Source organism: Parathielavia appendiculata (assembly GCF_033297405.1).
Source record: "Parathielavia appendiculata strain CBS 731.68 unplaced genomic scaffold N657scaffold_17, whole genome shotgun sequence".
Taxonomy (NCBI): Eukaryota; Fungi; Ascomycota; class Sordariomycetes; order Sordariales; family Chaetomiaceae; genus Parathielavia; species Parathielavia appendiculata.
Window position 1 is genome coordinate 254,589 of NW_026944236.1, and position 14,678 is coordinate 269,266.

The 14,678-nt window shown below is 55.5% G+C and overlaps 5 protein-coding genes across 5 annotated transcripts; 2 read left to right on the top strand and 3 right to left on the bottom strand.

The window, feature by feature from the left end:
• Positions 1 to 2,292: 2,292 nt before the first annotated feature.
• On the bottom strand, positions 2,293 to 2,847 carry N657DRAFT_160938 (uncharacterized protein). Its single transcript, XM_062786014.1, has one exon. It carries the CDS (start codon positions 2,801 to 2,803, stop codon positions 2,390 to 2,392), a length of 414 nt encoding a protein of 137 aa, XP_062644162.1. The 5' UTR covers positions 2,804 to 2,847; the 3' UTR covers positions 2,293 to 2,389.
• Positions 2,848 to 4,624: 1,777 nt separating this feature from the next.
• On the top strand, positions 4,625 to 5,298 carry N657DRAFT_625329 (uncharacterized protein; the record flags this gene model as incomplete). The annotated part of the gene is made up of 2 exons (XM_062790748.1): positions 4,625 to 4,771; positions 4,996 to 5,298. 2 exons carry the CDS (start codon positions 4,625 to 4,627, stop codon positions 5,092 to 5,094), a joined length of 246 nt encoding a protein of 81 aa, XP_062644163.1. The 3' UTR covers positions 5,095 to 5,298.
• Positions 5,299 to 5,880: 582 nt separating this feature from the next.
• Positions 5,881 to 11,651, bottom strand: N657DRAFT_603046 (uncharacterized protein). Its single transcript, XM_062790136.1, has 2 exons — positions 6,494 to 11,651; positions 5,881 to 6,424 (listed from the first exon to the last, which is right to left on the bottom strand). Exons 1-2 carry the CDS (start codon positions 11,285 to 11,287, stop codon positions 6,212 to 6,214), a joined length of 5,007 nt encoding a protein of 1,668 aa, XP_062644164.1. The 5' UTR covers positions 11,288 to 11,651; the 3' UTR covers positions 5,881 to 6,211.
• A 793-nt stretch (positions 11,652 to 12,444) lies between these two features.
• Positions 12,445 to 13,508, top strand: N657DRAFT_161010 (uncharacterized protein). Its single transcript, XM_062786015.1, has 2 exons — positions 12,445 to 12,749; positions 12,821 to 13,508. Exons 1-2 carry the CDS (start codon positions 12,730 to 12,732, stop codon positions 13,260 to 13,262), a joined length of 462 nt encoding a protein of 153 aa, XP_062644165.1. The 5' UTR covers positions 12,445 to 12,729; the 3' UTR covers positions 13,263 to 13,508.
• Positions 13,509 to 13,693: 185 nt separating this feature from the next.
• N657DRAFT_161099 (uncharacterized protein) lies at positions 13,694 to 14,370 on the bottom strand. The gene has a single exon (XM_062786016.1). The coding sequence runs from the start codon at positions 14,108 to 14,110 to the stop codon at positions 13,754 to 13,756; it is 357 nt and encodes a 118-aa protein (XP_062644166.1). The 5' UTR covers positions 14,111 to 14,370; the 3' UTR covers positions 13,694 to 13,753.
• Positions 14,371 to 14,678: the final 308 nt, after the last annotated feature.

Below are 14,678 nucleotides of genomic sequence, written 5' to 3' on the forward strand. Positions count from 1 at the left end.
CAGGGAATCAGTCCCAAAGCTGCACGGCTAACGGGGAGGATCCTGGACTGGCTGATGGACTCGGGGAAATTGCCGATGTACAGTCTGGCCAGGAGGCTGGAGCTGGAGTTCGCAGTCTGATACCCTTTCATTCGAAGGCCAAGAGGCCTTCCCACTTTGTGTTTGCAGGATCGCACACTGATCGTTTTCTTGATTGTCGATATGGGTTTTTCACCCGGCCCACGGGCGCGGTTTTCCTGTATAGTAAGTTGTTGAAGGTCCGGCACGCCCTAGGGCACAGCGGTGTAGGAATAATAATAAGAATATATTATTATTCCTATACCGCTATGCCCTAGGGCTCGCCAGACCTTCGACCACTAATTGTAAAGGAAAACCATACCTACAAGGCTGGACTAAGAACCTCTGTCTCTCCTATACTAGTTGAAGTCCTGAATCTACTTACTGTAGGGGAAAGAAGGGGCAGATAGCTAACTAGGCCAGCAAAACTAGCCTAGTTCTAGCCTATAGCTAGCCTATACTCCAGGAGCCTCCCAGAGCATCGTAGGTACCTAATCACCTTCCTTGCAAGCCTTCTCTCTTTGTTTCCCCACCCGTCGAGAGCCCTGTACAGGTCTCTCTGCGAGCGTATCTCTGTAACCGGCCAGGTCCTTTGCTTCGGTGATTGGCGGCACCACACAGCTAAGTGTTCCACTGTTCCCCTGCCCCGGCCGCATTCGCAGTAGGGGGTAGGTTTTCGAGAGACCCTGGCCCGGAAGAGGAAGTCCTTGAGGCCTATAGCTCGGTCCGAGCTTAGGTTAGTAGGGAGCTCTCAGCCTTTGTGAGGCCCTCATGCCGTTCTAGTGCCCTTTGTCAAGTTTTAGCTGGTAGTCGGCCATTTATACGGTGGGTAGAGCCTGGTTCCGAGCCCTATACCGTTGTAGTCAATTGGTGGCCTCCTAACCTACCCAGCCTTCCAGGCCTTATTGAGACTATAGAGTTCTTGCCTTGGGCTCTCTAGATTGAGATAGCCTCTGTAGCTTCTCTTATTACTAGAGATTGCATTGGCCCTCAGGCTCTTTATAGTTCTAGAAGCGGTTGCGGATCCTGTTACAGGCCTCCTCGACTAGCAGGCTAGGGGGCCGGTATCTTAGAAGAGGCCTTGTTGCAGGCCTAGTTGCAGGCCTGGTTGCAGGCCCAATTGCAGGCCTTATTGTCAGCTGAGAAGGCTGAGGAGTCGGGAGGGTAGGCTTTTGGTGTAACGGTCCCAGGAGTATATTGCAACTAGCTGGTGACGACTCTACGAGTTTGCCTCGAATGGAGAGAGAAGAAGAAAAGAGAGAACTAGATGACAGGAAGACAGGGCAGCTCTTATATGCTCCGGACCACACAGACACTGCCTGCCTCAGGATGACGTTATCATGATACCACGGCCGAGGGTTGCCGAGGCCATCATGGGCTCAGCCCATCACATTTGGAGCGTGTCTTCGAAGTCGGCTAGCCTCTCATTGAGGTAAAGGTCTAGTGAAGGAACCTACGTTTCGGCCTCAAGATGTCGGGTTAGAGTAGCCTTGTAGGCCTCAGCTACTATCAGTTGGCTCTTATTCTGAGCCTTCTAAAGGTCTCTTACGATACCCTGTAGCTGACCTCTAATGGGGGTAGACCGGTGGAAGCTTGAAGCTCTGTAGGTTAGGGCACTGCGAATACCTAGTATAGACCTCCCTGGCCTTGGCTAGGGCTGGGCCCTATATCTTAGCAGCTATTCTAGATAGTGCAAAGTCCTGTGTTTTCAGCTTTCGTTCGACAGCTTCCTAGTGGGCCTTCCAATCTAGCCTCCAATCTAGCCAGACTCCGAGGAACCGGCTAGAAGGTGTAGGCTGTATAGCGTCAAAGCCTTGGCCCTCTAGGTGGGCCAGGTTGACTGGGTTTGGCTATTACCTTCGGCCTTTGTTGAAGTGGATCAGCTCGCTCTTTTCTCCGGCAAAGACTACCCCTCTGGACTCGGCCCACTATAGGCAGGTCTTCCAGGCCTCTTCTAGTTGCCGGCAATTGGCCTGAGGTTCTCGGCTAAAGCCTTGAAGTCCCTTAGATTTCTCTTTCTACAAAGGTGCTACCTAAGCCATATAGCGAAGATTTGCCTTGCAGAGGCAATCTAATCAGAGAGGCAAGGCCAGACCTCTCTGCCGGACCTAGTCCGCCCGAGCTGCAAGACTCCAAGGTTTGCACTTTAAGCCCTTCGCAAGAGGCATAGCAATGCAGGGCTCCGTAGGACACCACTACAACCTACGCAGGGTCGGGGCCCAGGTGCGAGCCGGGTACTTCGGCAACTGCAAAGCTCCCTCCCTCTTGGAGAACCGACACATATGTCCGTCCTCTCCAGCTAGCTATACCGCTCCTCGAAACCACAACCTCCTTACGGCGGCGACACCACGCATTCATCCACAGTCCAAGGTACCCTCCCGGTACAATTCATCCACGGCTTCATCCATACTGCGCCTACGCCCCGAGGAGACGTGGCCAGCACGCGCAATAGTCTGACAGGTCCGCCGCCGAGGCATCGCCTGCTTCTCGTCTGCGACCCGGTTGCAAGCCAGGACCGCAACTCAACTGCCCTCTTCTCGGTCCGATATAGCCACCACGGCCTACCTTCCGCCAGGCGTAACCCCGACTTCCAGCTTCTGTTGAACTGAACTGGCTCCTTGGCACCTGGATTCAGGGGCTGGGCACGGTTGCCCAATGCAGTAAGCGTGGAAGACTCGTCACCCACCCAAAAGCAGGGTCTGGCGAGGGTCCCGAAGCCCTCGGTTCTTTCAAGCAACACACACATGACGCATGGTTCAGACAGTCAATTCAAGCTTCATCTAGTGCCTCAATTGATGCAGTGTCACCTGGTTGGTCTATGCCTATTCGAGCCTGTAACTGTTGCTGTCCAACAGCTTCCCGTTGCACCACAAGGGTCTCCCCACAAGGCCGAAGCTGTAGTGCCGACCATATCTCGCAGCGGCGCCGTGCTGGGCGAGAACTACCACGCCGGCATAGTCCTCAACAGCCTCGAACCGCCACTAACCTGCCCTGATCTACCAGTCTTGCTACCAGTTGACTATAGTGCTGCAAAGGACGAAGTGCCTCGTAAGAGGGCCCAGCCGCCCGTGTTGTCTCCCTTAACGGACCCATACTCCCTCTCTCTCCTGCTCTTATAACCGGTCGGTCGGCAAGGCTAGCTTTCGCTCCATATCCTCGTCGTCGCTATCATTAGCCCCCCTCGCCGCTACCACCAGCGCCACTCTCAGAACCGGGCAGGGCCGTGGGTGCCCTGTCTCTTCTTCAAAACGTCGAAAGAATCGGGTGGTTTTCGTACCTAGTATTCCCTATCTTGCAAATGTGTTGCAGTGGTTGATTGCGGTGGTTGTCGTCTATCATCATCGTTCGGGCGGGGCGGTGCGGCATTTTCGGCACTCGATTCCGCACGTCAAAAACCTCGAAAAACCGGCGATTCGACTCCCACGCGGCCGCGCAAAGCCTACGCGGCACTGCAACCCCTTGGAATTGAAAGAACTGATTGAAAAGAACCAGTCTACCAATTTTTGCGATGCCCGGCCGCCTGCGCGGGCGGCCCCCGATGTTTGTTCACCGGGAAGGGGTACACGTATATACGACGTGCAGCTTAGGGCCTTGATAGAAAAGTAGGAAATGATGGGAGTAATTGACGAGAGGTGAGGTGAATAGGAGATTAGGCATTTTGAATTCGAGTAATTGAGATCTGGGTGATGGGTGTATGATTAGCTTCTCTCTCTCTCAGACATCTAGCAACTATCTCTAGTATCTCGATGCCAATGAGCGCTCCTTGTTTGTAACTGTCTCGTTAGGGAGCATCCGCCCGACCACATGTACACTGCATCCAATCTGTCCAAGATTGCTAGGAATGCTGTCAAGTCAGACGACGTCCTAGCTCTGCCTAAACTCTCAACTCCTCCGTCTATCTGCTCACCGACAAGACGATCTGCATCTGCGGAGTAATGGTTCTGGCTCAAACTTGGAAATGTGTCCCGTCGAAGCGCGGCTTGGCCCATGCCGTCCTCCGACTCCAGTCATCCTCAAACACTCTGCTGTGGAACCCAGTTTGGCACGCAAGAGGATCTTTTCGTACGTAAGCAATATATGTCTGTCCAACCATCGTTCCTCAAACAACGTCTCGTGTCTGCTCAACCCGTGCAGGGAGCTCGCCATCACGATCCATGATGGCTCCCAATCGCACCTAACCGAGTCAGGCCCGTACTTCAGGTCGTAACACCGCGGTGACAAGACTTCTCGTCTCACCTCGCCCTTGCATAGATGCTCATCAATACCGAATGTAGCATCCTTCACGCATGTAAGCTCGGACTCAAGCAACATGACGGCACGTCTTTTGAGTGCTGTTCCCTATCATCATTGAAACCTGTGTTGATTTCTCTGCTGACGTGAACGACGACCGGTAAACATGTCAGCTCAAAGAGACAAGCCAGAGGGTTGGCAGGAGTTGAAGTGTATAAGGACGGGCATGTCTGCCGCTCTCAGTGCCCAACTCCTCCCCCTCATCCGCACCCCCATCTTCACTCAACGTCCCACTACTACTCTAAGTTTCAACCAAGGCAACTTCCACTCGCCCATAATGCAGCTCACCCTCTTCATCGCAATCATCCTCGCCTCCGTGACCTCCGCCCGAGACTTCACCCTCTATGACGACGTCAACTACGGCGGTGCTGCCCACAGAGAAACTCGCAACAGCAATGCCGCTTGCTGTATGCTCACCATCCATGTCCTCTCGTACCAACGCGGTCGATACAAGATGAAATCAAGTACTAACAACGAGTCTCTTCAGGGAATCTCAACGGCAAAGGTGACCGCGCCAGCTCCGTCCGCGGCGACAATGGTTGTACCACTTCGTCCGGTCAGTGTAAAACCCCTGAAGGATGTCCGAGAATTAACCTGCCAATTCAGAAGAAGCGTGACTAGATTTATCTAATGGGGAACGGTAGTTAGCGAGATTGCCAAGGCTCCAACTGGCTGCAGCGCGGCATCGCCCTGACTGTGCCGGCTCACTTGAGTAACCACATCTGGTCGTTTCACAACCAGTGCTAGACTCTCGGATTAACGCCCTGGCGACATGGTGTGATGGGGCTGGCTCGGAAGTTGCTTGTCCCATTTTGTGGGTCTCACTTGACCCAGGGCCGCCTTTAAATAGAGGCAGCTTTCTGTGCTCTTCATACTCCGCCTTTCAACAAGGCGTGTTTCTCTACTCGCTCGTTTGAAGTCTCGTTCGAGAGTAGATAGGGTAGCTAAGGTCAAAATACACAGTGACTTGCTGCTCCTCGTTGCTATTGTCTCATGCTGTGTGCTCCAGTGAATAAGGAACCACTACACTACCAGTTAGTAGTAGGATCAAGTACTCTGCGGCTTGAGTCAGGTTTGTTTTGCCAACTTAAAGTCTGTCCGTAATCCAAGACATTGTGGCGAAAATGTAATAGGAACATCTACAGTTGTAATCAGGTACCTATAAGGCTCTATAGTCGGTAAGAAGATGTTCAAGACCGGCTGACGTTGGCTCTGCACACCTCTGCTTTACCTCTCCCCAGCACAACATGTGGAGCTCGTACCAGGCAGGCCCCAAAGACAGGGAGGGAGACCTTGCGCAGCGACTTCCAGCGCAGAAACAGCGCGCCCGCCGGGTCCTTGGTTTATCTGTCTGTCAGCTGCTGGAAGCCCAGAACTGCCGGTAAGAGAAACCACTCTGCATTTGCTGGACCATGGCTGTTCCTTGCCTGACTAGAGGAAAGCAAGGGCGTGTCCTGGGCATCGGTCTTTTCCAGGTCATGTTCCAGCTGTCCCAGCCTTCGGCACATTGCAGAGTCGGGCACAATGCTGAGAGTAAAGAGTCCCAATTTGTCTTTAAAATCAAAACCATCTGTTATACTGTACATACATGGCGTTTCATAACACACGGCCTTCCAGTCTCCCGCTGCCACCGAATTCACGGGTTAATATGGGCCACCAGAATCTCCGTCTTGAAAAGGAACGAATTGATGTCTGAGCTGACCGTACCCCAAATGCCCCAATCTGCCCAACCAGAAACCGCTGCGCCACCGAGGGTATCGATCAGAGCCATCATGACATATTCCTAAAGCCAGCACCGTGTTGCCTGCCTGCCCTCCATCATAATGTGTGGGCACCTTCTATCATCTTATCCGGTGCAGCACGTCTAAAAGGGAGCGCCCATGTGACCAGGCGCATGCATAGGGCCGTGGCGCACCTGGACGCTCTCAGCAATGCGGCCAGCGATCTGGCTCATACTGGAGAGGGTCTTGAGCGCTGGATCGTGCGGCGCGATACGGCTAATTTCGAGGAGCAGCTGCTCAATCCGTGTCTTGAGCAGCGTCATAATCTTGGGCGTGACTTCTCGGACTTGGTCATCCTGCAGTACAGAAGGAAGGGCATTAGCGCTGAGTGCAAAGGCGGGAACGGGTTAAGGACAAAAACGTACCAAACTCCCAAGCTTCTGGTTGAATGCGTAGATTACAACCTCCAAGAGGTTCACCTTCTTCATCAGTTTTTGCGAGTTGCGGCTCAGGTCAACCGACACCGTGGCGCCGACTGAAAGCAAGAGGAGAGGCTGCAGCTCCTGCACGAAGATTGGGTTGTAGTTAGATAGCACCTGCTGGAACACCTCTTCGGTGCTGTCGCCCGACTGAAGCCATCGCAGCATGGCCTCATCATAATTGCCTGACCGCATCAGCCCGTCAATCGCCTCTGTCAGGTTTTCAAGCTCCAACTTCTGACGCTCTTCTCGGCTGAGGGGCGCGAACACCACCTGTCCTTCTTGGCTGCCGTATTGATGAGGATGCTGGTGCTGCTGGTGCGCTTGGTGCCCGTACGGGGCCTGGGCTGGGTGCGAATGCGCCGCAGGTGGCTGATGCTGGTGATGCTGTGCGGGATAGCTGACCAGCTCCCGCGAGCCGGCACTGGGCAGGCCATGGGAGCCAGCGCCGCTGTGAGAGTGTCCATGGCCACGGGCATGTTCTTCGGCGGCAGAAGGCCTCTCGCGAACTTGGTCGTGAATCTGTTGCTTCAGAGCCGCGAGCTCCTGCTGCATCTGGGTTTGAGTCGCCGCCAAGGACGAGATGGCATTGGAGAGGTCCTGCGTCAGACCAATCAGTCGGTCGAACTTAGCATCTTCGCCTCGGCGACGCTCCTCAAGCTGCGCGAAGGCCTCGCTGATCCGACCGTTGACATCCTCAACAATGCGCTGATGCACACTCTGAGCCGTCGTCTTGGCGATGGCGGGAGCGAGAATGTTAAGCGAATTGCTGATCTGTGCCTCAACCTGGGCATTGATGCTGTGCGAGACCTTGTCCGAGATCGGTTTGAGAACGTCCGGCTTCTGCATTATCTGGTTGAGCGCGTTGGGAAGGAGCCTCTGTATTTCCTTTTGAATGGCGCTAACTTGGGCGCTCGATCTGGCACTGAGCTGGTCGGACACAGATTTGTCGACGGCGCTGCGGACCGAGGGTATGACATTGTTATTGATCTGGGCGATGATCAAATTCTTCAGAACCGCCTCGGTGTTGTCGTTGAGGACGTCAGCGACCATCTGCAGCAAGGTTGACTGATTGCTGGCAAAGGCCGAGTCGCGACTGTCCTGGAAAGTTTGCATCTGCTTCAAAATTTCATTGAAAACAGCATCGAAACGACCCGAGATGTTGGAAACGATGCGCGACTCCATTTTGGTGACCACAGCGTCGAGTTCTTGGGAAATCGCGTTGGAGGCGAATGAGAAATCGGTGGAAGGTTTGCTCGAAGCGGTGTCCGAAGATGCCTCGGGGTTGCGAGAAGATTTGCTGTTGGCCTTGGACTGCGATAGCGCCCGACTGATGTCAACCGCGCCATTCGACGTCATGTTGTCGCGATCGGTAGAACCGGCGGCGGCGGCGGCCGCAGCAGCGGCAGCAGCGGCGGCCTTCTTCTTTCGCCCTTTCTTTTCGCTCCTCTCCGGCGCAGGTCCCGGGGTTTCAACCTCATCCTTACGCTCGAACTTTGGCGGAGTCACCGCCTCCGAGACCTTCTTCTCGTCAACCTGGGGCGATGGGACCTTCAGCGCGGCGTCCTTAGCGCCACGCGTGGCGATCCGAATCTGCGGAGTTGCAGCAGCATCACCCGCAACGCTGCCGTGTTGTGTCTCGGTCGGATGGCCCGGGGTCGGAGCCACCAGCTTTGAAATTTTGGCCAGACCAGCTTCGACGGCATCGGCAGGGGCGATCACCTTGTTGTCCTTCGTCCAACCCAGCTCCGACTGCTTGATGAACAAGCACGTGACACCCTTGGAGTGCATGGCGTACAGCTCGAAGAGCGTCGGCTCGTCATTGTCAGCGGAAGCAGTGGGATTTTCGAGAATATCGAGACTGCGGAGCACACCCTTATTGGCAAGCGAGTACTCCCGAATACCACTAATGACGGCAGTAGACTCTGGCTGCGGGATTGACGGATCCTGAGCGACAAGGCGTTGGATGTAGTCGACCTGGGAAAGATTCTTGAGCGTGTACTTGGGCGCCGACAGATGGAGGAAGTAGATCGAGTTGCGAGTCGGATGCCCGACAATGATCATGCTGGACGGCGCATGGTACATGACGCTACACACGGCGTCGGACTCCTTGTTGTGCGGAAAGTTGAACTCCTGCACCGGCTTGCCTAATGCGAGATCCCAGAGCTGGAGGGTGTGGTTTTGCTTCATGCCCACGACCATGTACCTCAAGGCGGCACGTTTCTGGTACGGACGGAACTTATCCAGCAGCATCACCGACGTGGGCCACGCTTTTTCGCCCTCGGGCGTGGTAGTCAGGGTCATGAGCGGCTCCTTGATCTCCAGCGATGTCCGCGCCGGCATGGGGTTGAGGGGGTCGGAGCCCTCCTTGGCAGCCGTCAGGTCGCGGACGTCCCAGAACTTGACCCGGCCGGATTTATCCAGCGAGACAACGAGAGTGTCGTCCTGGCTAAAAGTGAAGTCCTTGCCAGCCTTACCGGTGTTGATCTTCAGCGAGCATTGCTTCAGGAGTTTCTCGGTATCGACAATGCGGTCGTGCCCGTCCTTGATCAAGTTGTTCTCGAAGACAAAGGAGGGCCAGACGATGTTGATGGACTTGCCCCTGCCGACGGCGAAGAAGTCCGGATGCATCGAAGACGCGCGCGCGCGCGTCTTGAGGACGCCGCCCGGGGCATCGCCGCCTTCCTGAGTCGACATTGGCGGAAGAGCGAACCCGTATTGCTCCGGATGCGCATCTTCCAGGTGATCTCGATCACCATTCTTGAGCTGGACCCAGTACACAGTCCCGCTGATACCGGTGCCGATGACTGCCTCCTTGGCATGGTGGTCGGCCGGAGAGGTGGAGATGGCGACGTTGAAGATGCGGTCTTTGGTGTCGGTGAAAAGCTTGGCGTCCTTACCATCGTCTTGCCTTATCACGCGTAGACCACCGGCCTTGGACATACCGTAAGCCATGTAGGTCTCGGTAGCCGAGACAAGGTTGCGGTCCACCTGGTCAAAGTCCTTCTTGAGACGGGCAATGTCGAGAATGGCCTCTTCGCGGAAGACAGGGCGGGGCTCGTTCGTGTCCTGGAGACTTATGGTGATCCATGGCTTCATGGGGAAGTTGTACACCTTGACAGGAGCAGCCGTCTCCTCAATGACGACGATCTCCTCGGCCTCGGCGCTCTCCCAGCTGTCAGCCACGAGTCCCCGGGTCGATTGGGCAAAATCCTGTGCGAGGCTGGAATCCAGGAACGCCCGGCCCTCTTCCTCGGTCGGCTCTCTCTTATCGACCGGAGAGGACGCGCGGGGCGAATGTGAAGATCCCTCGTCCTTTGTAGCGCTAATGGTGCGCTCCAGCTGCTCGGCAGGTTCAACGGCCTCTGTGTGTTCCTGTTCGGCTCGAGCCAGAGCCTCGCTGGCTTCTCTATTGGCCTGCTCGGCGAGGCCGCTGACGGCATCCGCCACGCTCTCTTTCTTGTCTTCGCTGGCGGCACGGCCAGTAGCCGGAACCGCATGGACCAACGAGCTGGGATTGTTTGACAGGGGCGATACAGACCTGCTCTTGGGTCCGGGGGCGGCGTGCATTTGCGATAGAGGAGAGACCGGGTGCTCGAGCTTGCGCCTGGTATGCTCAGGGCTGTCGACAGCGCCGTGGTCGCTGAGTGGACGCTTCTGTTCGTGGGCCGCCTGGACAGGATCGGGCTTCTTGAGGATTTGGGTCGGGACGGGCGCCGGGTGGTGTGCAGGACCAACGGTCGAGCCCGAACCACCTGGCGTGGTGGAAGATTTCGGTGTTTTATGGGCCGGTGACGGTCCCGAATGGTTGTCCAAATGGTCTTGGTAGCCAAAAACAGCCGGCCTCGAGCTGGACTGGTGCGAATGTTGAGAATGTGGGGTGGAATCGAACTTTGGAGGCGGAGACTCAAGGTCCTTGGGTTCAAAATCGAACTCGGAGCGTGACGCCAACGTCCCGACAAGAGTAGGCTCTGCAGAGCGGCCACCGTGCGAGCTCTCGTTATCCCTGTGATCGTCGGCAGCCGGCGGTGGTGTAAGCAGGCTGGATTCTGCGGGCTCGGCTGCCTCGTGCTGGCTCGGTTTGGGCCTGTTGAGGAGATTGAGGAGGTACTGCTGGGTGCCCGAGGGGGGCGATGCCTGGTTCCATGACGAGGAGCTGGGCTCTGGCCTGACTGGTTCGGGCTGCAGGCTGCCCTTCATAAGAGCAGCAAGCAAGCCAGTGGGATCGGCGGCTGCGGGGGCGGGCGCATGGATGACGGGTGGTGCAATCGGCGCTGGGTTGAAAGTCATTGGCGGCTCCCGAGCCGAAGGTTGGTGCGAGTTCGCAGGGCCACCCTGCCCGCTGAACTTGAGCAGGTTCAGCAAATGCGAGGTCCGGTCGTCTCCAGTCCCAGGTCCGCCACCGCGAACGGCGGCCATGGAATTCATCATGCCGGGTGGGAACTGGGAGTGGGAGAAGGCAACGGGCGGTGTAGGAGCTTCGGGGAGGAAAGCGGGCGAATCCAAGGCGTGTTGGGCATGGCTCGGCAGATTGGGTGAGTCGGAATTGGAGTGATTGCCGTAGAATGACTGATTGCTGGGATTGTAGTTGAACTGACCGCGATACTCGGAGTCGGAGGGCGCGCCGGGGCCGGGACTCGGCGACGACTGGAGGCGGAGCTGAGCAAGTAGCGATTCAAACTTGGGATTTGCGGCATCATCGCCGGCGCCACTGCCGCCAGACAAGCCGTAGCTGGACATGGCAGCCACTGAATATCGTGTTCAGACCCTTGCCCAAAGCCACGTGTGTCGAATGTCTTATTGCTCAGGCAGACAGCGACCTCGTTTGACAGGCGGACGATGGTAGAGCACAAACCGACGAAACAAGAGAGAAGTCCAATGCAGGGCCGACCGACCCAACAGGGAAACGTCCAGCAAACACTAATCAACGTAGAAAGCTCCACCGATGACAACGGAGATGGATGGCAATAAAATCACAAAAACGCGTTTCGGCAAAGCTGCTGCGATCGGCAAGCAGAGGCAGCCGCAGGTTTCTGCAAAAAAGCAGCGATGTTTGCCGATAAAAGACGTTTGCTCTGGATGCTTGGGCTGCTTGGGATGGAGGTGCTTCTGAAAATTATCTTTCAGGTCGCCGAGGCGCTGGGAGTTGGGGTGGCCCGAGCTCCTTCTTAGCTTAGCGGTTACACGTGTCCATCGTTGTGGCGCGTGGCAGCAACAGCAATGCAGCAGCGGAAAGCACTCATGGCACTCACGGGGAGCGGGAGCTCACAACGGCCCAATGGTACACGATTTCGGGGCGAAGAAACAGGGCTGCTCTATGTGACAGTCATCGCCCTAGCCGGCAACGACTGCACAAAATGTGAGATGAGAAATGGATGGTGGGCTACTACATATGCAAGCTGATTGCAGCATCAAACAAGTTCGACATCAAGCAAATTGGGCACCATGAGCTTTTGAGTTTGATTGCGCTGCAGCGGCGGAGGATGGGGTGGGCGGGTCGATGGCATTCATGGCGGCGGCTCTCCCGTCCCGTCGTTGGTGGGGCTCTCGGCGAGCGGCGGCGGTGTGGTCGGCTTGTCCCGCGTCAGAACCTCATGCAACGCGACTTGTAGTTCAACCATATGGGAAAAGTTAAAAGAGAGAGCACAAGAAGATGTCTATAGCTGGGCAGCGTTTCTTGGCAAGCCTTTATCTGCAACACTGCAACGAATTGCACTTCATGTCGTTAGGATTGGATGTCCAAGCAAGGTCGGCCTCAAGGGTGGTCCATGCGTCTCTGATAATTGATACCACGCCGTCCTGACAGTAAAGTTCGTGCCAACTTCCAAGCACTCCAGCGACGCCAACCCTCCAACTTCCTCAATCAGCCAAGACACGCCGCTTCGACGACCGATACATTGCAGTCCACATAGAACATCCTGCCTGAAAACCAATCCCTAATCATCCGGCAGCCTACTGAGATTGGGCCTTTGCGCCATCGTCCGACGCCAGAAACATTGCGAATCCCAGGACACATTCACTCGGTCGCTTAGCTTCGCGATACGGCGTTTCATTACCCCGTCGTCTCCTCAGCTTATTGCCATTCCTTTCTCAGGGCCGCGCCACGTCGACCAGGCTGCGGCCCGTCATCGCGAACCTCCTCTCGTGCAACAAAGAGCCGGTCAAGACGGGCGTTGGCATCCATGATGTTTTGTCTTCGCAGGTGGGCAACCTTTCTCCCTTTGGAAGGAACTCGGCGGAAAACCCGCAGATGCTAACAGACATTTCCTTCAGTTGGCTTCCGCTCCTCTTCATCCCGACAAACGCGTCGCCGGCTTTCATCTTTCTCTTCTTTCTCTGCACATACTTCCTCAACCGGCCCTGCTTCTACTGCTCGTTCCTCCTCCTCATACTCTTTTTGACATCATGCAACTGGTCCGACCGTTGCTTCCTCGACCTCGGAAGCAACTGGTTCCAGTCGCAGCCTGCAGGAAGCTACATATACCTGCCCATCCCGGGATGGCAAGTGGACAAGTCCGCTAACCCCAACACCACAGCAGCGGGGTCGAATACAGACATGTTCAACACGACTGTCGGAGCTCTGGCTGCCGCTGCCACAGACCGACTTTCGCGAGCCAAGGTGGAATGGACGGGACTCGGGTTGGAATGGCTACGGAGTTTTCTTGGGCGAAGGGAATGGAGAATTGATTGCCTGGATCTCTACATTCGGCTATAGCCGCGGGTGAGCTGCTTGTTGGTTGCGACTTTGAACCCGGCTTGGGTACTCTTCTCGGTCTGCTCGTCTGATGGCTTCGACCCGACAGGTGGACTCTCCCCTTCGACGACATAATCCGGTGTCTGGGTCTCAACTTGGGTTTGGCGGGCTGTCGTGGCACTTGACGATGACGAGCATGACAGATTGCATCTCTTCCTGTGTGGCCGCTTCTGATAGCGGACAGGCACATCCTATGATGATTCCTGCCACGAACATATTCCCTGGGTGTTTCGCAGCGGTGCTTAGACTGGAACATCACGAAAGCGAGATTATGAGGCGAACAACTAAACTGTCATGTGAAACGTCATCAGTGCATACTGCGAACACGTGATGTTCGCCCGGCTGTCAGAAATAGACGCCCGGGCGATACTTTAATTCCTTAACCAGAAGTTCCTACGATTATTTTCGTAAACTGGCCGAATCAGTACGCAGTCCTATACACATGTATGGTATCACCGTACTTCATCCGCCTCGGTGGACAAGCTTCGGGGAAGGTGGTCCGAGAGATCGACTTTCCGACTCCTGGGGTGGCGGGAAGGTGGTGTGGGTGGGACCCCGAAACCGATCAAGACCAACAAGGGACCAACCGGCATGCTTGATTTCCCAATCAAAGGTCGAGTTTGCTTGCAACGCTGAGACGGTCCGCTGAGATCTAGAACACCAAATTTTCCAAGTTCGGGACAATGACACAGCCTTCCCAGTGCCTCACAGCTCGGCGCCAGCATGTCGTCTCTGCTCGCTGTTGTAAGCGGCTGTACGCTGTACAATACATAAATAAATGCACTTGTCATAGGGGGACTGCATGCCATAGGTCATGACGCTGGCTTCCCGGTTCCCGCTCTATGTAACGTTAACATTCATCTCTTGTATTACACGTCGATCGCCGCTTTCTCGCCCTCCCACTGCAGGTCGAACGCGAAACTTCGGTGGGCTACTATGACGACACTTGCTGACATCCAATACTCCGTACGCGCGAACTCGTCCCTACGCAGTCGTTCTCAACTCACTTGCCGTGTACAGTACCTTCTGTACCTCAGAACTTTTAGCGTTATTCTCGGCACAGGATGGGAGCTTAGGTTGGTGCGATTTCATCATCAGCAGAATAAAGGAAAAACTGACCAACCGATGCGCTCTTCTCTAGCTTAGCGTTCTGATTTAGTAAATGGGCCATGTGCCGCGATACAGTGTATGGTAACTTTCACGAAGTACCAACCCCGCCGGTGAGGTCACTGTGGATCCATGACCTTAGCAGTCACGTCGCACCGCGTGCCATTTGTGGGCATGCTGATCATTGCGATTCTCAGATCGGCTGGGAACCCTGAAAAATCCGCCTTGACATCAAGCATTCCCCATCGCATGCCCCTGATTTTCAAGTAT